The 27,508-nt window shown below is 44.1% G+C and overlaps 1 protein-coding gene across 1 annotated transcript in view; it reads left to right on the top strand.

The window, feature by feature from the left end:
* ARPC3 (actin related protein 2/3 complex subunit 3) overlaps positions 1 to 27,508 on the top strand; it is a 43,611-nt gene that overhangs the window by 6,421 nt on the left and 9,682 nt on the right. The window contains exons 2-6 of the mRNA XM_085636414.1: positions 16,733 to 16,832; positions 20,292 to 20,368; positions 22,353 to 22,421; positions 23,341 to 23,467; positions 23,880 to 23,974. Coding sequence (XP_085492540.1) covers positions 16,733 to 16,832; positions 20,292 to 20,368; positions 22,353 to 22,421; positions 23,341 to 23,467; positions 23,880 to 23,974 — 468 coding nt within the window. The remainder of the gene's footprint in view (positions 1 to 16,732; positions 16,833 to 20,291; positions 20,369 to 22,352; positions 22,422 to 23,340; positions 23,468 to 23,879; positions 23,975 to 27,508) is intronic.

The raw sequence follows: 27,508 nt of genomic DNA, 5'->3' as shown, positions 1-27,508 counted from the left end.
GAGCAGAAATGTCTAATTTGGTGAGGTGACATTTCAGTCAAGGCCTGGAAAATAAGTATAAGTAAACCTGGAGACCATTTAGAGTATTTGAGCAAACAGGATAAGCAGGAGTTTGGGGATTCGTATGTGACTAGGATGAGCAGTGATCCGCAGGGTGAACAAGAATTTCAGAAACCTAAGAGTGAGAGGTATTAGGAGAGTGAGGTTAAGAATGGTGAGCAGGAGTTTCTTGAAAGTGAGGTTAGCAGGAGCCTCTGCAAAAATGAGATTGAGGCTGGACACTTAGATATCTGAGTGTAAGAACGAGCCCCAAGGAGCTAAATTGAGCAGGGCTTTTGCTGGAAACCTATGAGTGAGAAGGAGCCTGTGGGGCTTAGGTTTGCACAGGCGCTTTGAAGACGTAGAGGAAAGTAGGAACCTCAGGGCCATGGTTTGCACAGAGCATCAGTTGAGCTGAGAGATAAGACGGCTTAGAGAATTTCATGGTGAGCATTGTTTTCACAGACATGGGGGTCAACAGGAGGTTCTGGTAAGAGTGAGCAAGAGATGGAGGATCTTTGGGTGAAGGGGTATATATGTGGACCTAAGGGTGAGCAGGATTGCAGGTCCTTTTCCTAACATCTGGTACTATGAGTTCTCATATAATAGGTTTAGAGTCGTCTGTTATGCTATCCTTTATACTATCTGGCCTAGTTTCCTCTCTCCCTGGTCGGGTATTGGGGGCTGCAAGGGGTCTTCTCTCCGCTTCTTGCCCAGTGGCTGCTAGTTCGTCCACTAATCGCTCTTGCCTTGTCTATATTGCCGATTCCCCATCTCGCTTCTTTTAACAGTAGTCTCCCTTCTGCCCCCGCTCACTTTTTAAGTTCCCTTTTCCATATTCCCACTCTCTGTCCTCCTGTTGCTTTCCAGTTCTTGGTGATTTCCTGTTTAGCCTGGACATAAGCCAGATTTTGGAATTACCCTGTCGTTTTTGTTTTGGCCGTATGTGGAAACCATCCAAGTACGAAGTGGCCTGGAGTGTGTGGTATCTCTTTTTCGATGACCTCTTCTATTCTGTGTAGTACCTCCTTCCAGGATACGCACAGAGTAGGACAATCCCAGAACATACGCAATATATGGGCTTCCCTCTCTCCACACCTGGGGCAGGCTGCCGTCTCCACCCCAAAGTATCTTCTAATTCGCGTTGCGGTAAGATATGCTCTGTGAAGAACATACTAGTTTATTAGTTTGAACCCAACATTCCTGGACACTTTCAGAGTCCTTTCGACTATGATCTCCCAAATTGCTTCAGGAATTGGCCTTCCCAAGTCGTCCTCCCACTGCATCAGCAGTCGCTCTAAGGGGGTCTGTGTGTTGTGGCGTATTGCCCTATAGAGGCAAGAGACCGTTTTGATCTTCCCTGTCGAACCAGTGACATACCGGCAGCCATCAAGCTCTCGGGGTTCTGTGGTGCCTGTGCTCCAGTGCTTCCGCAGTCTCAGTGTAAGGGCTCTGTGCATTAAGAAGTGGCCTCCAGGCAGGTCATATTTTCTCCAAAATTCTTCAAAGGGAAGCAGTTCAGAGTCCTGGAAAAAGGTCTCCTATTACCCTCACCCCCGCTTCCTCCCAGGCATCCAGTCCCACCCAGTGTCCCCACGTGGAAGATGTCAGAGCGGGGCTATGGGCAAGTCAGGGGAGTAGGGCACTCTGCAACCAACACGTCTCAGATACCTAGCCCAGCATTGTGTCACCACCTTGATTTCTGTTGTCCCCCACAGATTTCTCTGCACACATAGTAATATTTTCGCAACTATCGGGCAGTCAGCGCAAATGGGTGCTGTACTCTGCCCAGGTTCCTCCCAGCAGCTAGCCACTGGATCATCCAGTTAAGTTGAGCTGCTATGTAGTATGTTTCAAAATCCGAGACTGCTAATTTGCCTGCCGTTGTGACGCGCTGCATCGTGGCCAGTGCCACTCTCCTGAGACCCGTTCCCCATATGAACAATACGATCATCGAATCTAGATGTCTAAATATTGCTCGGGGAATCCTAACTGGGAGGGTCCTGAAGAAATAAAATTGGCGCGTGGGAGTGCCACCATCTTCAGGATGGCTACTATACCTGCTACGATAGCGGCAGGGAGTTCCAAAAATCTATAGAGGATCGGAGCGAGCGTATCGTTTTGCCCACATTGCCCTCCAAGAGCTCTGTGGGGCCATGATATATTTTCACCTCTAGGTATGCCAGGCAGCTAGGTTCCCACTGGAGGTCACCTAAGTCGGCCGGCGGGGGTCTGTTAGGCGTCATAAGGAACAACTTTGATTTCTGCCAGTTGACCTTGAGGCCAGAAAGCCTACCAAAGTGCTCCAGCATGGACTGTGCCCCTCTCAAGTCCTCCGTCGTATCACCGAGGAACAGCAGGAGGTTGTCCGCGTACAGGGCTATGTAGTGGTGTGTCTTTCTCACCACCAATCCTCTGTAATCTTGCCATATTTATTTGTTAATATGTTGTGTTAAAATGGGTGTGTTTGCTGTCCTAATTGCGGCAGTTTTAATTTAAAATAAAGGTGCATTTGTTATCTTATGTGTTAGTGCTTTTGGTATTCATGACGGGTGATTTGCTGCCATACGTTTTACATGTATTTGTTTATTGTGCGTAATGTGCTTCAGATTTTGGAGTGTGGATGAAGAAATGTTTGTTGTCCTGATGCATGAACGTTTTAGAACATTAATATTTTGGGTTGGCATTAAAGATATTTTTAGTCCTGACATGCACATATTTTAAGGTAGATTGTATGGTTTGCTAGAGCATGTTGATATTTATAGGAACCTATTAGTCAATTTGCTTTTTTGCGTTATCGGTATGAATGATTAGTTGTATTCATAGAGCTTCCAATGCAAAAACTATCTGAAATTCTGTGACCAGTTAAGCAATACTCTCGATCAGATGATCCCAATGAAAGAACTAAAAAATATGTACAAGTCATTGGTCCCCTGGTATAATGAGGGGCTAAAGAAAGGCTGCAAACAAGCAGAAAGAAAGTGGAGGAACTTTTATGAGAAAGAGTATAACATTGCCTTGAGGGCAGCACTGGGCAACTATAAAGGGACAACCGCCAAGGCAAAAGCCGAGTATTACGCTAATATTATTCTAAAGGCGACTAATAGTGCTAGAAGCATATTTAAAATAGTGAGTGTGACCTCTCTAAACCCGACTGCATAAAAAATAATATCACTGCGACCCAAGACCTATGTGATGGCTTGACGGTCTTCTTTGAGGAGAAGATTGCTAAAATTATCAGTGGTCTGGAAATGAACAAGGAGGGTAAGACAGATGATGGAATTAGAGCACCCAAGATGATGCTACTGATTAAGAAGTAGGAGGGAGTAGATGAGGGCAAGTCAGCAACTCTGGATCATTTCGAGATTCTTACAGAGGAAGATTTTAATAGACTTGCGTTGAACATTTAATATGGGTCCCCAATGGAGAATTTAAGGAGGAGCTATTTCCACAACTCTGTCAGATCTGCTGCCAATCACTGAGTAGTGGGGTAGTACCGGTATGCTGGAAACAGACAATGGTGACACCCTTGTTCAAGAAAACCACGTTTGATCCCTTATGTCCAACTAGTTACAGACCCCGCTCTCTTCTGCCTTACCCAGTGAAAGTTTTAGAGCATTTGGTCAGTAGAACACACTCGCAATTTCTAGAAGTTAATCACAGGCTAGAAGATGCACAATTTGGCTTTCGTCCAGTTCATGGAACAGAGACTGCCTTAGTAACAGTCCTGGATGAACTCAGAATGCGAGCAGACAAAGGACAATCAGTTATACTGGTCCTATTGGATATGTCTGCCTCATTCGATAAGGTCGACTCACAAAATCCTTCTGAATAGGCTTATGGATATTGGGATAGAGGGCATGGCACTGAAATGGTTTCAGTCATACCTGTCTGATAGACAACAGGCAGTGGCTCTACCTCCTTTAAAAAAAAAATCGAAATATGGCTCTATCCAGCACGGTGTCCCCCAAGGATCAATCACTATTAGTCCGATACTATTTAACATGTATGAGTCCATTGATTCCAATGATCAAACCTTACAAAATTAACTTGGTGAACTATGCGGATGATGCGCAACTCATTTTTTCACTCGAGGGGAATCAATCAGTATTGCTCGATAGTTTACACGAGTGTATGCAAAAAACTGCAAGTTGGCTTAGAGATAACTCCTTGCAATTTAACAGGGATAAAACAGATATTCTGTACTGTACGGCAAAGAAAATCCTTCCCCCGCTTTCGGCCAAGTTTTGGCCTATCCCAACAGATGAGCCACAAATACCCTCTAAGACGGTGCGCAATATAGGGGTGATATTTGATGACTGAGTCTAGATACCCAAGTGAATAAAACAGTCGGAACCTGTTTTTCTCTCATTAGAGCACTGCAGAAAATACTTCCAATGCTACCGACTTCAGCCAGAGCACTGGTGGTGAGAAGTGTCATATTGAGCCGGTTAGATTATTGCAACGCTCTGTTACTGGGTGCTCCAAACTCCTTGATTAAGAAGCTTCAAAGAATTCAGAGAATAGCTGCGAAGCCAGCTCTAAAGAGACAGCGTAGGTCATCTGCCTCTCTGTTCCTAAAAGACCTTCAATGGCTGCCAATTATGCAGAGAATACAGTTCAAATCTCTCTGCATTGTTTTTAAGGCCTTACATGGACTTGGGCCCAGGCCATTGCAGAGTAAATTCACCTGGTATGTCCTGACCAGAAGCCTTCGATCTTCAGCAGTCAATTTGGTGAGGACGCCCAGAATCAGAAAGACCAGGCTCAGAGGAAGAGCATTCAGTTCTGTAGCTGCTTGGCTATGGAATGAACTTCCGCCCAATCTCAGACAAGCAGAAGACTTACTACATTTCAGGAAGAAGCTTAAGACTTGGCTCTTTCCAAGGGTGTAACGGAGCCTAGCCACCTTTCATGAAACATCTGACCTGGTACAGTAACGTGTGAACAATGGAATTAATGTAACCTAGGGACAAGATACCCTTGGGGTGATAGTGCGCTCTATAAGACTGTATAACATAATATAGCAGAGTGGCCCTATGAGCCATGTATTATTTTCAGCAAACCCTGACATTTTAATCAAAAGCATTTTGCATACTGACATTTTTGTGAACATATTTCAGAATGGTAAAAATTGAACTACAAATCAATGACTTGTTGAAAGTGACACACATGACCTGGGTCTGCTGGTCAGCCGTGTATGCTCCTAGTAAAAGAATTTCATTTTGTGTTCTTGAGGACACACTTTTCCTTGGTGATGATCTCCGGTTTGGTGTTATTTAGTAAATTGAAGGATTGTAGGGAGCAAATAATTCATTTTTATTTAGCCCATATCTTCTCAGGACAGAGAATGATGATTTAGTTCCAAGTGACCGGATATTTTGTGGTCTGACTTTAGAGCCGTTAGGCAAGCAAATGCCCAAAATGTTGTTTTGTTTGATGAATATTAGTCTGAATTAGAGGTCATTTTCCCTCCAGCAACAGGAACACTACTTGAACAGGTGTGTAATTTTAATATGCATACATGTACTGCTTGAATTGAAATGCAGTCATTTTGGGACTTCGTAATGAGCTTGTTTTTTACCTCGGCATTGGCCCACTTTGTCTTAAAGTATCATCATTTCTTTGTATATAAAGCAGAGATTCCGGTTCATGAGTCAGAACGCATTTAAGCATGGTGTTATGCACTTCTGTGAGGATGTACAACCATAGATCTTTGAAACAAGGAATTCATTAGTTTCAGTGACAGTCTGCATCTTTGTGAGGCGCACATGTTTAAATAGCAAATTTGTTTGGTAGAAAGTCAGCCATAGTTAAATTTCAAGCACCATACTAGAAACAGTGCTCTTTATTACTTGGTGGGAAGCTGAGTTATCAAATAGTGGCCCTGATTTACTAAGACAGTCCCAGGTTTCTCCCTCTCTACTGGCAAATGTTGTAAATTTAGCACGTCTCTTGGTTTCAGAGAAAGTTGGCTGAAGTGAACAGGAAAGATGCAAGTTTTCATGTGTTGCAATTAGTTAGTTAGCGGTCCTTATAAGACAGCCATTTAGTTAGAACAAGAGATACTATGTGTAAGCATTGCTTTTAATTCCCCATAGTGCTACATTGTCTGTTTTTTAGGTCTCGGTTAGACAGACCTTGCGCTGTCTCGAAGAGATGTGTTTAATCTGTGGGCTCCGGCCCGCCCATCTGCTTCCCATTTGCTCGCTGCATCATCTGTATCATATTTCTTGTCACAATTTGTCTTAACCTGGCATACATGGTCATGCCTCTTCTTGTATTTAGTCCTCCCTCCCACAGATCACCCTCTTCCCTATCACTGCTTTTCCCTTTGTTGCTGCTTTCTGTTTCTCCCACCTCCCCCACCCGTCTCTGCTTGCCCCCTCGCACTTCCCTGTGCTTGCCCCGTCCACAAATCACCCTTGACCCCATCACGGTTTTAAACCCCCATTGTAGTCTGTTTCGTTCTAGTAAGTGGTAAGTGGCACAGATCTCTCCTCCACCGACTGCATTTCACAATTATCAATCAGTCAATCAATCAAGCATTTGTATAGCGCGCTACTCACCCGGAGGGTCTCAAGGCGCTTGGGGGAGAGTGGTCCGCTACTGCTCGAACAGCCAGGTCTTGAGTTGCTTCCTGAAGGAGAGGTGGTCTTGGGTCAGGCGGAGGTGGATGGGGAGGGAGTTCCACGTCTTGGCAGCCAGGTAGGAGAAGGATCTTCCTCCTGTTGTGGCTCTTCGGATGCGGGGGACGGCGGCGAGGGCGTGGCTTGTTGATCGAAGCTGGCTGGTGGGAGTGTAGAAGGTCAAGCGGTCGTTGAGGTATCTTGGGCCTTGGTTGTGGAGAGCTTTGTGTGCGTGGGTGAGGAGTCGGAACGTGATTCTCTTGCTGACGGGGAGCCAGTGCAGGTTTCTCAGGTGTACGGAGATGTGACTGTGTCAGGGAATGTCCAGGATGAGGCGTGCTGAGGCGTTCTGGATGCGCTGGAGTCGTTTCTGGAGTTTGGCTGTGGTTCCGGCGTAGAGGGAGTTGCCGTAGTCCAGTCGGCTGGTGACGAGGGCCTGGGTGACCGTCTTCCTGGTTTCGGTGGGGATCCACCGGAAGATCTTACGTAGCATGCGTAGGATGTTGAAGCATGATGCGGAGACGGCGTTGACTTGTCTGGTCATGGAGAGGGAGGAGTCCAGGACGAAGCCCAGGTTGCGTGCGTGGTCTGTTGGTTTGGGTGCGCTGCCAAGGGCAGGGGGCCACCAGGAGTCGTCCCAGGCGAAGGGTGATGATCCCAGGATGAGGACTTCCGTCTTATCTGAGTTCAGTTTCAGGCGGCTGTTCGTCATCCACTCGGCTACGTCTTTCATCCCTTCGTGTAGGATGGTTCTGGCAGGGGCAGGGTCGTTGGTGAGGGAGAGGATCAGCTGGGTGTCGTCGGCGTAGGAGATGATGTTGAGGTTGTGTTGGCGCGCGATGGCTGCGAGGGGGCTCATGTAGACGTTGAAGAGGGTGGGGCTGAGTGATGATCCTTGTGGTACGCCGCAGATGACTTCAGTGGCCTCGGATCTGAACGGGGGTAGGCGGACTCTGTGTTCTTCCGGTGAGGAAGGAGATGATCCATTCCAGTGCCTTCTCCTGGATACCGATGTTGTTGAGGCGCTGCACTAGGGTGCGGTGGCAGACCGTGTCGAACGCCGCGGAGAGGTCCAGGAGGATGAGGGCCGTTGTTTCCCCGTTGTCGAGCAAAGCTCGGATGTCGTCGGTGGCTGCGATGAGGGCGGTCTCGGTGCTGTGGTTGGCCCGGAAGCCGGACTGCGAGTGGTCGAGGGATCCGTTCGTCTCGAGGAAGGCGGCCAGTTGTCTGACGGTTTTCTCGATGACTTTGGCCGGAAAAGGAAGGAGCGAGATGGGGCGGTAGTTTTTGAGGTCGGTGGGGTCCGCTGATGGTTTCTTCAGTAGGGCGCTGAGTTCGGCGTGCTTCCAGCTCTCTGGGAAGGTGGCGGTGCAGTTTGTGCAGTTTTTTATCGCACCAGCACCACCCAAAGGTGTTGGAACGCCTTACATTAGCACCAGTTACTTTTTTTTGTTCAGTTTTATATAGCGCCAACACCACCAGATGGTATTGGAGTGCTTTATTTTAGCACCAGTTACTTTACACAAGGACACATTCATTTTTGTAAGCACTGCAAGATTAAGTGATTTGCCCAAAATCAAGGATGTTAAGCCGACGCCGAAACTCAAACCTAGTTTACCAGCTCCGTAGTTGGCAGCCACATCTTATTCCTAACCTCGGCCTCAGTTCTACATTTTGTGATTACGGATAAATCACTTAATCTCCCCGTTTTCCAAACACAACAAGCATTGGCAAAGCCATTAGACTTCGCTTGGGTTTTTTGTTTTTAGGTCTCGGCTAGACAGGACTGCTCGGCTAGGCTGCGCATGCGCTGCCTCGAAGAGTCTTTTTGTGTTCTATCTGTGGGCTTAATAGGCCGCCCATCTCATACAATTGTTAAACTTCACGGTCGCTCTCATTTTCTTTGATGCCATTCGTCATGGCATGCAGGCGTAATGTCGTCGTCTTGTGTTTGGCCCTCCCATAGCGCATGGACCAAATCCATTTCTTCTTACACTGCTCCAAGTTTGCACAGCTATTTTTTTCTTTGTTTTCAAGCACTTCATAGAAGTACTTGTGTTTTCAGCCCATCTCCCTTATACACATACCCCTAAAATGCATGAGTGTGTACATAAACAAATGCTTTTCTTAACAATGTTAAAACATGAACATCACTTGTATGTATGTATGTATGTATGTATGTGTATATATATTCGATTGACAAAGGCTCCTGCGAAGCCGAAACGCGTCTCTTTGAGCTCGGGGTCGAGGGAGGCCCAGGAAAATAAGGGTGCCATATTCCAGCAGCCTTGTGTACATGCCTTCTTCTTTGGGAGCAGGATTGGGTCTTTATATATAATTTTTTTTCACGATCTGATGGTATTGGAGCGCTCACTCTGTCCTTTGTCTAGCTATATGCGAACACAAGCCGATGGTATTGGATAACTTGCTTCAATTAAGGTATTTTTTCCCCCCTTCATTGTTGTTTCCTCCCACCCTCTCCCGTCGTTGCTTGCCCATCTCCCCAAACTCTCCTGCTTTATTTTTCCCCCCACTATCTCCTTCTTCATACTTGCTTTCATTTTTTTTGCACACTCCAATGGTATTGGGGCGCTCGCGCCGTACTTCGTTTTGCCATAGAACAAACACAAGCCAATGGAATTGGAGCGCTTTAAGAAGTGCTCACCAGTTACATTCCACAATATCACATTCATTTGTGTCGCTGATCCTGCTTCAATTAATGGATTTTCCCCCTTCATTGTTGCTTTGTCCCGCCTTCTACAGTCAATACTTGCCCATCTCCCCATCCTGCTTCCATGCTTAAACCCGTCCCCCACTACCTCCCTCCTCGCTGCTTCATTTATTTATTTTGTTGGTATTGGAGCCTTGTTCCATCCTCCATCTTGCCACAGTGCTAACCCCAGATGATATTGGAGCACTTAAAGTGCTCACCAGTTACATTACACAATGACACATTTGATGTCGTACGCAGGGGTAAGCGTAAGGGATTTGCCCAGAATTACAAACTGTTCAGCCGACCCAGAGATTCGAACCCGGTTCCCCCGTCAGCAGCTCTGGCCATTGCGCCTCATCTTAACTTCTCTTCAAACCTCCTCAACTGTTTGTCACTATCACTTCCCCATTTGTTCCGCTAGACCCCGTCAACACCGAACAAGCATTGGCAAAGACCATAGATCTCGGCAAGCCCAAGCTATTGACCTCGTCAGTGTGAATGTGTTAAAACCATGTTGTTTAGCAGCACATCTGCTGTTCAGCATGGCTGAAAGTCACTGAAAAATCTTTGTGATGCAGCCAGCGCAGGCCACATCATAGCCCTTTTGTGTTGGGAGGAGCAGGACAAAAAAACTCAACATGGGGAGCGAAGAGACTCGCGTAGGCTCAACATCCTGTCATTCTGGGCTTTCTGTGACTTTCATCCATGCTGAACAGCAAATGTGCTGCTAGTCAAGGCCAAGAGGCACTGTGTTCTCTCTCGGGTACCTCTGATCCCCAAATGGACCTTTTACGATTAAATGCCTATGCAGAGAGGAGTTACTCCATCTATTTGGCCCTCCTTCATATTCACAGGTGGATTTTTAGTTTGGCACAGTCGTGCTTTAGTCCTATCTAGTGTTGCAGCAATAGTTTGCTTTACATTTTTCTGCGCCTTTCTTTAGTGTATCCGATGCACAGTGCTTCTCCATGTGAGTAAGAGACACCTATTATACTTCATACATGCTAGAGATGTCTCAATGTGATTGACTGGTTTGTAATGCCAACTGTTCCTGGGATCTCCATCATTTTCTCTTCTGCCCAACACCGATGAGAGTAGATAACCATAATGACATCAGATGTGCAGTACGGGTACCATTTCCCTTTTGTTATGTCACATGCTGATCTGTATCTACTGTGCTCCGAAAAACAGGCAAGTCTCCACCCTGGATCTGGAAAATAAAACAGAGATGGATGTGCTGGAGCAGGTACCTTGAGTTATCGCGACTTGAGGCTGCGTTTCCTCAGGGCTGTTGCTTGGGTGGTAGGTGTCGCATTGCACACTCGGCCCAGCATTTCTCCTGTACCTCAAGATACCTGAAAGGGACCTGGTGCATTGCCTGTTAGCTGGGGTGGCTGGCACCTGCTTGTAATACTCTTGTTATGCACTTACCTGGCATCCAAGTACACCTGTGCTTGATTCTCTATTTGTGTGAGAAGCTAATTCAGCAGCTAGATGGGAGTAGTCTGCCTTTCACGAAACCCATTACCATGCCTCCAACCAGGGCATCTATTTACAACTGGTGAATGCTAATTCAGAGAGAGCTGGGAGTTCAGGCCACAGAGTTTTGGCTGTTCCCGAGCCGTAGAACCAGCCCAATGAGCATGGAAATTAACTCCCTGGTTCTGGGCATGTCCCACAGTTGTAAGCCTACCTAGCCACTGTGCACAGCTGGACAGGTAGGGTTCTTTGCCCATCAGATATGGGCAAATCAAGGAGGCCAATCAACTTACAATTAGCATTAGGCAATCAGACTCGGGACATGATGGGGGAGGCAGAGCTTTTTATGGTCATATAAGTGTGTGGGAGTTGGGGGCAGATGGTTAAATTGTTGCAACCTGTGGTTCCTACGTGAAATAAGCTTACATTAGTTACTTCTGTTAACCCTGTGCTATCTATGAAAAATAAATTCTCTGACTGTGTGAAACAAGCACTACAGCTGCCCATGCCAAACCTGGACTGTATGTAAGGGACTCATGTCCTGCCTGTACATGTTGTGTTGGTATTTGAGGAAATTGGGAGTAATGCTGTACCTATTGTGTATGAGGGAAGGCTGCACTGAGGGTCCTCTTTGTACCGTGTGCATGTGTTAGGAAGTTTGCACTACTGCTGCTCATGCTATTTACCACCTCTTTTCTGTTTGGGGAATACGTGGCTGCTGTTTCCTGTACTGTATCTGTTCTGTGAGTACAAGCACCGTGTTACTGCTGCCCCTGCGTTGCATGTTCTGGGTATGTGGCGAGCTTGCGTGCCAGCTGCAGGTGGTGTACTTTTTCTGTATGAGAAAGCATGCACTGCTGCTTCCCATGTTATACTTTTTCTGTTTGTGAGGGAAGGGTGCACTCTTGGTGGCAAGTGTTTGAGGGAAAATTACCCTGCTTCTGCCCATACTCTCACGCTTGTGTCCATCGTACACCTGCACATCTGGTGCCGTGCTGTATCCGTTCTGTGTTTTATGAGATAATGTTACACTGATACTACTCGTGTACTACATGTTCTGTTTGAGAAATATTTTGACTATTTAAAAATCCAGACAATTAACTTTGATAGTCCTTGATCTGTCTTGCCGTCGTACTCATGAAGGACTTTTCCCACTCATGCAAACGATTCATTTTTACGTTGAGCCTTCTAGACCGTGTATGCTCTGCCTGTTAGGCATAACGTGGCTTACCGACCATAGAGGGGCTTGGATTGCTTACCATTGGTTGGCTTTCTATATCACTCTTACTGGCTTGTTTCTTATTTGTGGGCCAGCATCTCAATCTTGTGTTTGCTCAGTGCGCCCTCGACATGTCTAGCTCTTTTTAGCGTGAGGGCTCCTGTTAATCTGTGATTGCGTCAGATTAAATGCTTGTAACGTATGTTTGACCACAAAATGTGAATAAAAAATAAATAGCTTGGAAAAAAATGCTTTTTCACATTTTCTTTTTTTTGTTACTCATTCAACTGGAATTGATGACTAAAAGGGAAAAAACACAATGAGCAAAGCCCCCCCCCGCTCCCCCCGCCCACACTTTAAAAAAAATGTATTAACTTTAGCCATATGGATGATGTGCAGCCTGGGTAATAACCATTGGTAAAACAAGTCGGACACGAGAAATTGTGGCTTAGCCAATCCTTGTTTAGTCTCTGCTTCAAAATAGGTTGTGTGAATGTGCGTGCCCAGGGGCATTTAAGCCTTGATAGAAGAGAAGAAAGTCAATCTTTGAACACTTTCAGTGTTGTTTACTGGGCCCCTGTATGCGTGCCCCATAACTGCTTCCATACATGTGGCACACTCACAAAAGCAGCTCACCACCCAATACTTTGAAATCACAAAAGCCAGTTGTACCTTCCCGAATTTTACTTGGCTAATTTCTTTGCCAGTGTTGTCCACTAATATCAGCATGTGACTGAATCCTTGTTACAATACAAAATATTTTATCGGAGTCTGGGTCGGACTGGGACAGAAAATAGGCCTGGAAAGGTGGCCCCCGTTAGCGAATCAGAGCTAAAAGAAAAAAAGTCTCCCACATTTGCAAATCGGGGCAGCTTTGAACTTTGATAGACAGGCCGTCTGTGTTTTAAATGGGCCGGTACTGAGTACGGGCTCTCTTTTTATTGGGTCTCGCCTACGCAGCGCTGCATAGGAGGACCTTTAGCCATCGCTCTGCTCTTTTTGGAAGCACATACTCGTGCTTGTGGCGGCATCCACCTTGCGGGAGCGAGCAGGGGCGCGCAACAAGCACGACTGCAGTGCTTCCAAAAATAGAAGACTGCGCGCACGCGTGCACCACTGCCGGGCTTACCTCCTGCTCCCCCTCTCTCTCACACGCATTCTTGTTAACTTTTGTTTATAAAATCGCCCCATGCAGCGCTTTCACTTTGAAGGTGGTCACGCCACTTTCTTCAGACAAGCCGTGTCTAAGGTAAGGGGCACAGCGGCCATTAAATTGAAGGAGCTGCATGTGGCGCTTTTGTAGACAACCACTTGAAGTGCGATGGGTCTCTCATTTTCAAGAGTTTAGTAATTGCGAGATCTATTGCATTTCATATGCTTGCAATTTTGCGCTTTGCAAGCCTCGGTCACCAGGGCAAGGCTGCTGCAATTTGTCACATTTTCTCTGACGCTAGTGCTTAATCAAGCGATGAGCTGGGCCGTGGCATGCTTGGAGACAGGGTCACCTTAAAGAGTGAGTGTGGTGGAACCACTTAGGCTCAGGGATTTGGCGCCTCTTAGGGCCCAAGACAGCTTCACTGGTGGTCCATAAACACTTGAGGGCTGGTGGCTAGAATGCGACTGACATGGTACCTTCATTGTACTTAGCAGGGCACATAGCGGATGAAGGATGTCTGCGCACATGCATGGGAGTGCGCATATTACTTGTCTAACAGCCTTTCTTTTAATTTTTGCAGTATCTAAATTGTACAGTTTTGTACTCCTCCATTGCCCATCTCTGCCGAGCTAACCCCTTCAGTGCCCCTCGCTTCCAATTTGTACCCGACCACTCAAGCGCAGCCCACCCGGCGCTGGCGCCACAGGTGAACTTAGAATAGATCAACCTGCTCTGAAGTCCGGCAGACTTGGGTTCACTTTCGTTTCTTCGTTAATAATTTTCCTGATTTATTCCCTCAAAATCCCATCCTCCACTTTGTTTTTCACTTGTTTCAAACACATTCGAACCATATGGGAAACGCACTCAAATCATGTATGCGTCTCCCACCCTAGATACACACTGTTATTTGTTATTGTGTGCTTTTTAAACTTTATTTTGCTTGTGAGGTGTTAAATCTTTTACCGGCCCCTTCCAAACACCAGAGGTGCCATGTAGAGTCAGGGTAGCCGCAACGCTTCAATGTGAGTAAAAGCTTTGAAACGTTGATGGCGAGTGTGCACGAGTACATACAACCTGTAGCTAGCTCAAAGAGTCACACACTTGTTTAAGAGGACCTTTAATCCTTGTCCGATGTAGTAAGTTACAGCGTTTCAAACAAGCCCTGAACCCCATCACGGCACAAACCCCCTGACCCATAGAAATCAAAGCTTAGGTTTAATGGGGCTTCATATTTCTCTTCTTTAGCCACAGATGTGATGTGAGCAGTAACTAAAAAGAAATGTACAGAGCGATAAAACCGAGGCAATTTTAATATTGCTAGTACAATGTGTAAAAACAAATTACGCTACGTGTTGTCAGTTTAATTTTACACCACTATGCATACTTATCAAAGCGAAACTTTGTTTGAATTCATTATCACTCAATTGTCCCGTAGCTCAAAATGTTCCTCATATACTGTGGCAAACTAATGAAGATGTTGCAACTGATTGGCAACATGAGTGACAGTTATTTAATTGATTTTAATGTAGTCAATTGTTTCGTAAAAATGAGCGTCATACTTCTTTAGTCTTGAAAAGCGCACACTTTCTTCTCCTGTGACTGTCAGCTGCTCCTCTCTCTTCCCTCTCTTTCTGTCTCTCTCCCCCCCCCCCTTTCCGTCTCTCTCTCGCTCCTCCTCACTTGCTAAATAAAAGTGTGACTTCAGTAAACTCTCTTTCCTCTCCTTCCCTTCATTTGTTCCCCTGTGAAGTGGATCCAAAAGAGAAAAAAAACACTTTTGCTGGAAATGTCGTCTTGTGTTGTAGCTGACGGCAGTGCGAGTTTCTATCAGAGGGGCTGTATGGTGTTCAGTGAGGGAGAGGATGTGGCATTATGGCCTGAGCTGCCAAATTTGGAACTTGGGAACAAGGTTTAGCCTCCTTGACCAGACCACTCTCCTGAGGGAGCACATTCCCATGCTAGACCTTAGGAGGCCCCGCTAGACCTTAGAAGCCATGGTGTCTCACCACCAGCAGGTGGACCCTAGCGGTGGTAAGTGTGGGTTAACCTTGAAGGCCTGCCCACCACAATCATACTGAGTTTCACCTCCAGTCTTGCGGGCAGGTCAACGAATCAGCACACCCTATAGCGACAGTGACTCTGTCACTAAGGTGACGGGACTCTTGAGGCCAGTCTGCCTCACCTATTGGTACCTCCATTGGCTTTCTTTCAGTGTTAGTAGTGCAACTCACCAGGGATTGGCATTGCAGGTTTCGCATCGACACTAAACTAAGTTCGCAAACTTCACTGCCTCTCTGCTTCATGCACAAGCACTTTTAACATGTGCTTATGCATTATGGTCTGTGTATCATTTAAATCCACACTCACAAGATCTTCAATCATTGGGTACATCAAACACTTTCTTTTCTACGTAGGCATATTTGTTCTCTGGGGTAACATAGCTCAAAAACATTGCCAAAGCCAATAGCTCTTGCTAAACTCTTATTAGGTCCCAAAGGCGAGACCTATTGGCTATGCCAATGCTTGTTTTGAGAGGGAGAGTATCGGCACTTATCAAGAGAAATGTTCTACTTTTAATTGGAGAGTACCGGCACTTCTCAGAAACTAGCAGGTATTCTGGTACAGAGTACCTGCACTTCTGTTTTTCAATGTCAAGCACTGCAGGCTGTATAGGTGTTTTGCAAGGCACTGGAGACTCCATGCATTTTTGCTTGGTCTAGACCTTGTTTGTGGTAATATCAGGGGAATCAGCAGTTAAACACCGTCCCACAGGCTATAAAGCAGGCCTATAAACAGCCATAAAACGGCCCACACACTGATGACAGAACAACCCTTCTGGCACTGCAGATGGCCCTGTAGGCGAACAATCGGACGAGTGTTGCAAAAGCACGTAAAGGGAATGGTCGTTTTAGTTTCTAGGCGATTTTGTTACTATGGCACACTCTGTGGTGCTCATTTCACAGGCTTTGGGTGGGGTGGTGGCTGCCGAGGTGACATCGCTGGCTTTCAACTTTGTGACCCTTCGCATTAGTGCTCAGCAAGCGCCGCATAAAGTTTTATTTACAAAAACACCAGTAAAAGGGATTGCTGTGAGCTACCGCTTTTCATTAACGCGAACGTGCTCTTTTTCTACACATTTTGTTTCTAGTCCTGAAGAGAAGGCTACACCATACAACATAGCACACCGAACCCCAAGTTGCACATGTATTTTCTCTGTTTATTATTAAGTATCCCCAAGTTTCTCAAGGGGGCGCAACATCCAACTGAGCATGTTTGTACCAGGCGCCTGGTTCTGCTGTAAATCAGCCACCGCCTTGTCTGTTTTTATGCAACTAATTCATATCCCGCATAGCCCATCTTCTCAGGCGTGTTTCCCTTCTGTGGCTAGGCTGGCCTTCCATCACGTAGTTATTCATCTCTTAGGTAGTGTGTGTGTGTGTGTGATTCTGCTCTGAAAGCCTGTTCACACTTTATATTTGTGTTTCTCACATGTCTAGGCCTACCACTCCACGTTGATGGAACCGGATACCAAATTAATTGGCAATATGGCCATGCTGCCAATCAGAAGTCAGTTCAAAGGACCAGCACCGAGAGAAAGTAAGTTCAAGCTGCCGCGTGTCCAGACCGCTTCCTTCTTGTTCTTCCTGTTATCTTTTAAAGCCATGTCCAGACACAGCCCACGAAGAATGTTGCTCAGCAAGACCCAGCGTGTCTCTCTTGAGCATCCGATGCTTGATGTGTTCTTTCTCTTTCTGCAGTTCCCCAGCTTTGCTTACATGTTTACACTACCATAGATATACCATCCGACGATTCTCACTCCGCATAGCTCCTTTTAGCACTTTTTTTTCACAACAGAATGAAAGTGCTGGTTGTGGGTGCTGTTTTGTATACCCATCGCTGCTGATCGCATCTTGATTCTAGGCTGAATATTCTTGCTTCAGGAGGATATGTGGTGTATGTGGCATTTCCTGCCACGAGTTGCAGTGGACTGTTCACCCGGTTTTTTTGCTTGCCAAAGAACATAGTTCTAGGTTTTACTTAAGATTTGCCAGCGGTTTGCAACATAGTTGTGGCACCACAGCTGTTGAGTCTGCAGTTCACTTCAGCTAATAATGGAAGACTTTACAAACCCAACATGAATAGCGGAAGGCCGTTCTTGCACACATCTCGCTGTTCTCAAAGAGTGTCGGGCTCCTTACTGGTAAGAGAAACGTGCATCTGTGCCCCAGCAAGGACCCAGAAGCTTTGTGGATATTTCCTAGAGAAGGACCACATTCTAATCAGTAGCTAGCTTCTTGCACAGGGACACACATCTGTGCCCCAGTGAGCAGCCATTAGCGGTTAGGATTAATTTGTTGGGGGAGCTAAGAAAAGTTTTTAACAGCTTCTATCTCCTTTCTGGGACACAGACTCGTAGCTGGGCCTTGGGTCGTCTAGCACCTGGACACACTTAACAATTCTAGATATTTCTCAAGGGTAGACATCTGGAAGAGCGATGTTTCCTGCATGGATCCCACCACATTTTCTTACCCGGAATTCCCTTTGCAAGTCAAACATTGGTTAAAAGACTAACTTTCCTCAGGTTTCTGTGACAAAATTCTAGCATTTGGGGGGTAACAGCAAAACTACCACCACCTGGTGTTATCACACTTCTACCAATAAAAACAGTACCTCCTATGTGAGTTGACCTATCGTAACTGAACGGAACAGACCAAATCTGTGAACTTATGAACTTATTACAGTGTCAATGTTGTTCTTCTCATGGTCACTGTTTTGGCCTATTCCTGTTCCATGCATTAGGCTCATCCACACGTGTGATACAATTTTTTGGGAGAAGTTCCTGAAGTTGTGAAGTTTTCAGTCCTAGAAATTGAGATTGTTTTACCCATTTACTGGAAATTCTGTTGATAAAATGTGTCCATATACTGCACACATCCTCCATAGAATCGCCACACATCAAAAACATTTCCTCGTGACCAGTGTGTGGATCCCTGCTCACATCCTTGAAACTTCCACCCTTGTCCGATTAAATACTTACCTTCTTGACCAATACGAAAGACCTAGTGGAATACAGACTTGGAACAAGCTTTGGCAGGGATATGTGTCTTTGCAATGGAACCAGAGGTAATTAGCATGTTTTAAAAATAATAATTCTAAAAATCTGATGACGGTCATGTTCATCGCGTTCTCCTTGCCAGTGAATTAGCCTGAAATATGCACGCAACAATTGAAACTTAAGGATATGTAGAGGTTAAAAATATATGGTTGTGGCTTTTTTCCATACATCCCAGGGCCAATACCTGCAACCAAAACACAGGTAGAGTTTGACGTGAGCTCCCAGCAAGCCAGTCAAGGTGAGGCAGGTCTGGCACCCAATTTTAGAAACATGAGGATGTCTTTATGTTAAACCTCTGCGGTTAAAATATATTACAATAGAGCCCATGATGGATTACCTGCAATCAAGACAGGTAGCCTACACAGGCAATTTGCATGTACTTGCTTTCCAAAATGCACAGCACACAGTTTATCGCATGTATACTCCCTGAACTCATAGAAAGACCTCAGGAGTCCACTACCCCTATACACAGGAGAAACAAAGTTGGTGGTCAGGGTTCTATCACCCAGTGAAGTCGGGGGGGAGGGAGCATACAGAATTAGAAAAGATATGGAGGCACATGTACGACGGAAACATTTTGCGAGTTCCTAATTGCAACTTTGTGCGACTCGCAATTAGGAACTCGCAAAATGCTATATACAACAGTGCCTCAGACACTGTTTGCGATTCCCATTTGGGGTCACAGTGACCTGCTTCATCAATATCCATGAGGATGGTCTCAATTTGTGGCCCATTGGTAATGGCCTGTAATCACAGGTATGGTGGCCTGCTGGGGTAGCAGACTACCATGTCTGTGATTACTTTTTAAATAAAGAAACTTTTATGAAATTTAATTGGAGCCCGTTTTCATTAACGGTAAACGGGATGCATTTCAAAAATAAAAATGAAAAGCTACCTTTTCATTTTTTAAGAGTAGGCATTAGTCAGTGGGGCCACTGCCCACTCTAAAAAAAAAAAAAGAAAAAAAAAATTGCCGCCCACATTCATAAAGGGGAAGGGGTCCCTTTTGAGCCCCTTCCCGTTTACACATGGGTTACTACCTCCTTCATGGAGTCTGTAAAATATTAATGTTTTTTGGACCGCATTCCGGTCACAAAACATTCATGCCTGCCCTTGCGACCTGTTAGGAAGGGACACCCTTGGAAATCCTCTCCCTAATAATGACTCACAAACCCTATTTTGCGAGTCAGTAATAGGTTGCTGACTCACAAAATAAGGTTAGTACATGCCGAACGACTTTTTAGCAGTCGCAAACAGCCAGATTCTCCCTTTGCGACCACTAAAATGTGTCGTAGATGTGACCCATGGTTTTTATACTATCCACATAGTCCTTAGTTTGATAGCTCGTAAATGAACAATTAACTATAAACCATCCTCCTGCCACAATACCACAAATTCATGAACTCTGCCAATATTACATAATTGATCATTTAGACTCCCTTTCATCGGAAAACACTAAAATATTTGGCATTGCCTTACTCCAAACATTCAGGGCACAATTTACCTTGTTAGTATACGGTAATTTGTTTGCCCTTTTGAGAAATGTGACATAATATTTTCGACATTTGTTGAAAAAAATAAAATCATAACCTAATTTTTTCAGTATGCCTTCTGCCTTAAGTGAGATATTGATGAAGGGTTTGCCAAAAAATAGTCGAGAATGTGATCGGAAAAAAACATGGCTTGTAAAACATTTTAGTAACCTGTCTTCTGCAGTTTGTAGATTTTATTAAAAACCCTTAAAATGTGTGACTAGAGTTCAGTTTTTGGAAAGTATACCTTCTTTGGTACTTTAAGTTCTTGTACTTTGGGGTGAAAAAAATGATATTTTGCATGTAGTTAAATGTTTCAATGTCATAGTTTCAGTTTATCTGCTTTTTTCATTACTTCACATGTTAAAGAAACATTTTACAATGTTGTCCTCCTGTTTCTGTTCACAGCCAAAGATACAGATATCATCGAGGAGGCTCTGTATTACTTCAAAGCTAATGTCTTTTTCAAAAACTATGAAATTAAGGTAAGCCATTTTGCTTTATGGTGAGTGTGTGCACTTTTCAACCCATCTCTTCTCTACACTGGGAAACCCGTCGGTGTTATCTTGTTTTGCACTAGATACACTTTCCTCCTTTACCACAGCACTTCCTCTTTTAAAACTAATGTTGAAAACTTCATTTTCATAATCTAAAAAACGTGAAAATTCAGCATTGAAATGAGGAACCTTTTATAACCTCTATATTTAGCTTCGCAGCATTCGAAAATGTTAAGTTTTACTTCTGCATATACATAGATCATTGAAATACACACATGTATCTCAAAGGTATATGCTAAGAATTAGGGGCGACTTGACTAAATTGTCCAGTCAGTAAAAAGACCTTTTGATTGACCAATATTTCCATATCCACTAAAGCAGGGGTCGTCAACCTTTTCTGTAGTAATTATGGTTAATAACAATCCTCCCGAGCTATTAATGTCATTAGCCTTGTGATAGAGACTTTATCAGGCAAGATTACAATAATGGCCTCCATACGCAAGATTACATGCAGTAATCACCTCAGTACATCAGGTAGAGTTGCAAGCAGTAATGTAAACCAGCATTGGCAAAGCCAGTATGTCTCACCCATGGGGTGAACTATTGGCTTTGGGATTCGGGTGGGGGTGGGTAACCGGGACGGGTGGAGGGGGGGGGGGGGGGTTGAATAAAAAAAAATAAAGGCAATGAAATGGCTATCATAGCACTTTTTTTTCTTTCCTTCTGTCTTGAGGAGTGAATAGACAGAGGCCGGGTGGGAGTTGTAGAATAGACAGGGCGGGTGAGAAGAAACGGGGATGGTAGAGCAGTGGGGAGAGGAGGGTAAAACGGGTATTATTTCTTCTGGAAAAAGCGCTGTGTACGCAGCCTGCATTGACCGCATCATATCGCTTTTCTCTCCAAAAAGAAATAGTACTTGAATCACTGCGGAGGGACACTAATAAAGCATAATTAATCTGTGCTTGGTCCATGCGCCATGGAGAGAAAAGAAAGTGACATGTGGCAAGCGCTACCCGATTAGAAGGCCGCAAAGAAGAGCAACAATCATGCCAATGAATGGTAACCAATGGGCAGGTTCCAAGCTCATTATTGAACACAAAAATGTAGCGAGAGCGCATGTGCTAGGCCATGCTCACGCAGGCGAGACCTAAAAAGGCTTTGACAATTTGGAATTACTTTGCATGGGTAATACATAGCAGCCATAGCTGCAGGGTTCCAGGCACCAAAATAATGATTTTTGCAATATGTTTCCCCAGTGCAACATGATTTATCAATCACATACCAGGGTAAAATATATTTTGGCACTTCAACCATTTTTTCAAAACGTCCGCTTGTGTATTCTGAAAATACATTAATTTTTTTTCCTCAGATACACACTTTTCAATGTTGGTATACATATATTTAGTCAGCCAAGCAGAAGGTTCTTATTTAGTAGGCTGTGTTGCACATCAGAGAGCTAGTTACAGGTAGATGGAGAGCTCATGAGCTACTCGTTGGGGAACCTGCACTAAAGAAAGCCTGCATCCCTATTCTTGCGAGGAGTTTGGCCACAAAAGGTTTACACCCCTTAGTAGCTATGGGTTAAACCTACTGGACAACACAAGATTTGCTGCTGGTAAAGTAGAACTCATTGCAGGTTATCAGGTTGCTGAAACTGGTTTAAAGTGTTAATTGTTTACATTCAGGAATCCCAAACAATGCTGGCAACACACCCATCGCCTCTTTCAGTGCCCCATGAGCTGTTTAAAAAGTTAATCATGAGTAATGAAATCCAAAACAATGGAGGCTTGTCCCAGCCATGTATCTACTGGACTTGTAGGTAATTAGAAGGTGAGTGCTTGCTACTCTGAGAACCTTATTTAAAGCATACAATATATTTAAAATGTTCATGGAGGCTTTATGAGCTGTTACTGTGTTTTAATGGAAGAGTGACGCCACATTCTGAAAATACACTTTAATTTTCTTAATGCAGAATGAAGCAGACCGAACCCTGATCTATATAACACTCTACATTTCTGAATGCTTGAAAAAGTTACAAAAGGTACGTTTTGAAATTTAAATTTTCGATAAATTCTAGCACTGTCCAGTTGCACCTGAATGTGTATTATAACTCTGCCGCAGCAGCACGCTAATGTAGCAGTCAAAGATGTGTTCACCTTGGTATCACATATAAGATGGGTGCCTATTGCGCTATCAAGTGTCGGAGGTGGGCCAGTTAAGCTGTCCGATTGCAGTTGTCTGCCTATTATGGCATCGGTTGTTTACCCATTGTATCCCCCGGTATCTGATATGGTTCTGTTATGCAACCCGATTTGAATAGTTTGTGCATTCTTCAGTCAGGTTGACGGTAAGGATCAATTGTTCATCAGTTCTCGCATGTCATCAGATTCCACAGATGTGTGCCCATTCACCAGTACAAGGTTTTGGAAAACTACAATATTTTTGAGGGACCTTTCCAGTCTGTCTCGCTCTTTGTAAATGCTTTTTAATGCTATTATGCAAATTAACAAACATGAGCCTTGTCTGTGTTTGCATAGGCTATTGGTTTGCTGCATATAATCAGTGAATTCACCTTTCACCTCTCTTGATTGCGCAAGGACTCAATCATGGAAATGTTTATACATTGTCCTTGCTTATTGAGACAGCCACCCCGGCCATATATTTTTCCCTCCTGTATTGAGACATTCCGGGGTAAAAAGATGCTACATTTAAAGTATATATATTTTTTTTTTCTGTTTTTTTTGTTGTTGTTGAAAGTTTTATTATTTGATTTTTAAGATTTATATGTCCTTCACTTTTCATAAAAATAATTACTGATTGCATTGGCAGTCAAGGCGTTAAACTTATGATAAATCTTGAACTGTACTGTGTTGTCATTTTTCAGTTTTTACAGATATTGATGTTTTTCTTGTATAGAGACGTGAATGTATTTTTAACATCATTTATTTTATATTTTCTAGTGTAATTCCAAAGGCCAGGGAGAGAAGGAAATGTACACATTGGGAATTACGCAGTTTCCCATTCCTGGGGAGCCTGGTTTCCCACTCAATGCAATGTACATCAAGCCTGCAAACAAACAGGAAGACGGTAAGGTGGTGGGTCTTTGTTGCAGTCATGTTTGTTCTCCTTCAACATTATTTTTGGAAAACTGATCTTATTTTAAATTACAAAGACATTTGTTTCACACCTTTTTACAAGTTCCTTATGCCATTCAGTCAACTTGCCCCTTAATTTGCATTTGAGGGAGCATTTGCTGTATTGCCAGTGGGAACGGAGCCTTTGTGTTTGTTGAACGGGATTAGTTTTGTGACTGTTTAGAGAAGTAAATAATTTTGCTCCTGCAAAACATAGCATTTGGTAGACCGCGTACTAGTACCATGTGATGATCCTAGTGCGTTCATGTGCCCGGTATGTGTTTGTTGAAAAGGTAAGCGCTTACCAGATGATGATGTTATTAACCAGTGCTGGTGGACTTACATTCTATCTTGGGTATCTGTAGAGGTGATGAGAGCGTACCTGCAGCAGCTGAGGCAGGAAACCGGTCTAAGGCTCTGCGAGAAGGTCTTTGATCCTCAGACGGACAAACCTAGCAAGGTAAGCACCAGTCCTAAGAGAGAACCTACATTTCTTTCTTGCTTGGTAGTTAGCACGTGAACATTTTTTGTTAGCTGTATGTTAGTCTGAAGTTGTGGGAATATGTTGAATATTTAGCACATCACAGTAGTGTGAATCAGCAGCCTATTACCATCAAAGTGTTATTTTCATTTATTTATTACAACGCTCAAATATGTAGCCTAATGTATTTTAACAACTTTTGCCTAGTTGCAATATATTTGTACTATGTACTAAATACATTATCTTTATAATCAGCGGCATTACAATGCACATAATGTTATCAGATAGTTCTCATTTTAAATTCATATAATCTTTACTCACCTGCAGATTTCCTGCTCTTCCCAGTCATTAGTAGATGCCTTGTGTTCAGTCTAATTGTCCTTTTACACCATATCATGTTTTTAATATTTTATTTGGTTGAGTCCAGACTGCAGAAATCACAATGCCTGTAACTGAAACAGTGCTAGACGGCAGAGTCTAGCATTGGATGCTTAATTTTCCATGCTTGTGTGGCATCTTAAAACACATTTTTCAAATATTTAAATTTCTAATTTGAGATGAATTTGAAACACTTTTTCCTTATTAATTTGTCCATAGGAACTTTAGACACCGCTCCACCAAATATTGCCGAATATTAGATCTTGGTCCAGAAAGAGTATTTTTTGTGATAAGGTGTAAATCAGTTCATTAGTTTTGAAGTAAGTAAGGCTGAAAAATGTTGTATGTATCGTGCTGCAGAGGCTCTGGAGACCCAGACAGATCTCAAGTTCAGAGCTGATTGGCTGCCACTACATCAACAAGGATGTGGTGGCAGCTATCTTAGGACTCAAGACTTTGTCCTGTGTCCTACAAAAAAGATGAAAAAAACACATCAGGGTGCAGGGTATGGATACCCTGACCCCTAGGACTGGTGGCCAAAGGGACCCGTGTTTGGCCCAAATGTTTTTTTTTTATTTTGCAGCAAGGTCGCAGAGAATCAGCGGGGATTTTTTTTTTTTTAAAAGCGTCCTGCGCTACTATTTCACTCTGCACCCACTCACCCCCGCCCCCGGGTCGAGATCCGTTGTAGAGCGTGGCCCCCACTTTCCAAACCTCCGAGAAGCCCCGGGGACCTACACTGAGGCCGTCATGGATAGTTAGGGGAGGGTGCGCGTCGCCCACTCCCTGAACCTTAATAGACCCCATCCCCTGATTCCAAATTCCATTAAAATCTCCTGGTAGGTGGGACAAGACATGCCTTTCCTGCTCCCAGGAAGTAGGAGCAGACTTTTTTTTCCATGCCTGCGCTCTTGCAGGAAGGGAAACTCTAATTGCTCACCCGGAAACACCTCAGGCCTCTCGAGATAGGGTCCACAGGGCCACTATAGTCTCAGGGAGTGTGGTGCCGCACGCCCACTCCCCTTTATGTTAAAAAAAAAAAAGCCCCATGGGAAAGTTTCCCTGGGATCAATAGTGGCTCGGGGAAGTGTGTTACATGTCTGCTCCTCTTGAAATATATGCAGCATGGGTTTGGCTGTCTGCGGGGGGTTGGCTTTACGTATGGTAATAAAATATTACTTTTCATAAAAAAAAAAAAAATTAAGGGCCTTAGAAATTCACTGAAAAAAACAAAGGTTAAAGTAACGTTATAGCTATGTGAAAATTTCGCTGAAAAGGTAAAGTTTTAAACGTGCAAAACCACTTAAATTCACCAGTTAAAGTTATCTCAAGTAGCTATAACTTATGTCCTAAGGTAACTATAACTGGCCCCCTCGACATGCTCTGCTAAGTACAAGTCATATTGCATCCCTCATGACCTCTTCTATGACATCTTTGATAATATCACTGCAACATTTGCAATGAAATTGAGCAAGCGCCAGCTCTGGGGATCATAATCCACTCTCCAATCCACAAGTTGTTTTATTACATTTACATTGCTAAATTGATGCAGTCAACACCTTTCGCCAGGACGCGTTCCACAGTGGCCTCTCCTTTACTTATATTTGATGTCCTTCTACTATACTGGTATATTGTGGGTCCATTAACAACTAGAGGGACAACCTTTTCAATATACTCGGAACACATTGCCCTTCGTTTTTCTGCATGATATATATATCTTCATTCCCAACACCATCAGCCAGTGAGGTTTAACCCACTTCAATCTGCAACCGATAGGAGATATATATATAGCCATCTGACTACCAACAATGCGGATTGCAGTCCATGTCTTGTATTGTTTCAATGCATTCTTCTCTGTTGGCGGTTGACCTAGTCATCCACCCTTCAAGATGGTGAAGAGTTGCTGAAACTTCCTTAGTCAGCGAAGATTTCATATATATTTCAGTAACACTTTGCTATTTATTGAGAACTCACAGGGTTTCCTGAAAATCTTGCATTGCTCGAAACAGCAGTATATTTTTCTTGTTTGGCAGTGGTTTCTCATCTCATGCTGTGTCGTTGTGCTTGTCTGGAGCATCTTCTGCAATTTTACCTCTCAGCTAGCAGCACTTACCTGTTTTTGAGGGACAAACAGTTTAATGTCGAGGATTTGTATATGGTAGTTTTTTCACCTCTAAAATGCTGTTTACCTTCAAAGTCGAATACTTGGGAAGAGTATTTGATAATTTAAGCCGTTTTGTGATTTTTTTTTTTTGTTCCTCCCACGATATTCAAGTTTAGTTGGCTAATTCAGTCTAATATTGTTTTGTATATTGCTAAGTATCTCTTATTCTGAATTGATAACTGTTGTAGCGAAGTATATATTGACTTTAAACAATGAAAGAAATACGAATAATTATTTTGCTTCTACCATGACAGCTATTTTATTTTGTGACTAACTTCAAAGACTCTCTCCCTTGCTGTTGTTTTGTTATCTCAAAACTGCTTTTGATTTCCTCACAGTATTTTGTGTATTCCCTCTTGGGGAATTTGTCTTTGCCCATTATAATAAATTGTTAGAAACAATAAAGAAAATGATTGACAAGTGGGAGTCAGTCTTTCTACATAATTGTCTTCTGCTGTATGATATGTAGCTGCCTGCGGTTGACATTAAAATTCAGTTTCTATTTCTTATAAATATGAGGAGGCCTGAGCAGAGGCTTCGCCTCAACTTCCAGAAAAACTATTGTTACCACCTTTCCTCCCCATGACGTCTGACTCTAGCGAATGCTAAAGATAGTTTGTTTAATGCAAAACCTAAAAGACCTACATTTTCCCCTCGTCTGATAGACTCCTCGTTTAATTATGTTCTAGATGGAGGAGCTTAGCGCGTGATCAAGATGGCCGCGTGAGCCTAGAGCTCCCGAGACCCTCGCTCCCTCCGGCAGCTATCCTGTCTATTATCCTGCTTTTGATGCCCGGAATATTGGAGGGGAGCTGTTGCTGAGGCGAGAGCTGCTGTCAGGATCGAAATCGTCCACCGGAGACCGAAGTTGTACCGACTAGAAGTTTGTGGCCTACTCCCCGCACAGTGCCCGGGCCTTGCGTTGGCACAGTGCCCGTGCGCTAATTGAACAACAGCGGCCGGGCTGGGGA

Source organism: Triturus cristatus, chromosome 11 (genome assembly GCF_964204655.1).
Source record: "Triturus cristatus chromosome 11, aTriCri1.1, whole genome shotgun sequence".
NCBI classification, from domain to species: domain Eukaryota; kingdom Metazoa; phylum Chordata; class Amphibia; order Caudata; family Salamandridae; genus Triturus; species Triturus cristatus.
The sequence above is the reverse complement of the archived record's forward strand: the minus strand, read 5'-3'. Positions and strand labels throughout refer to the sequence as shown.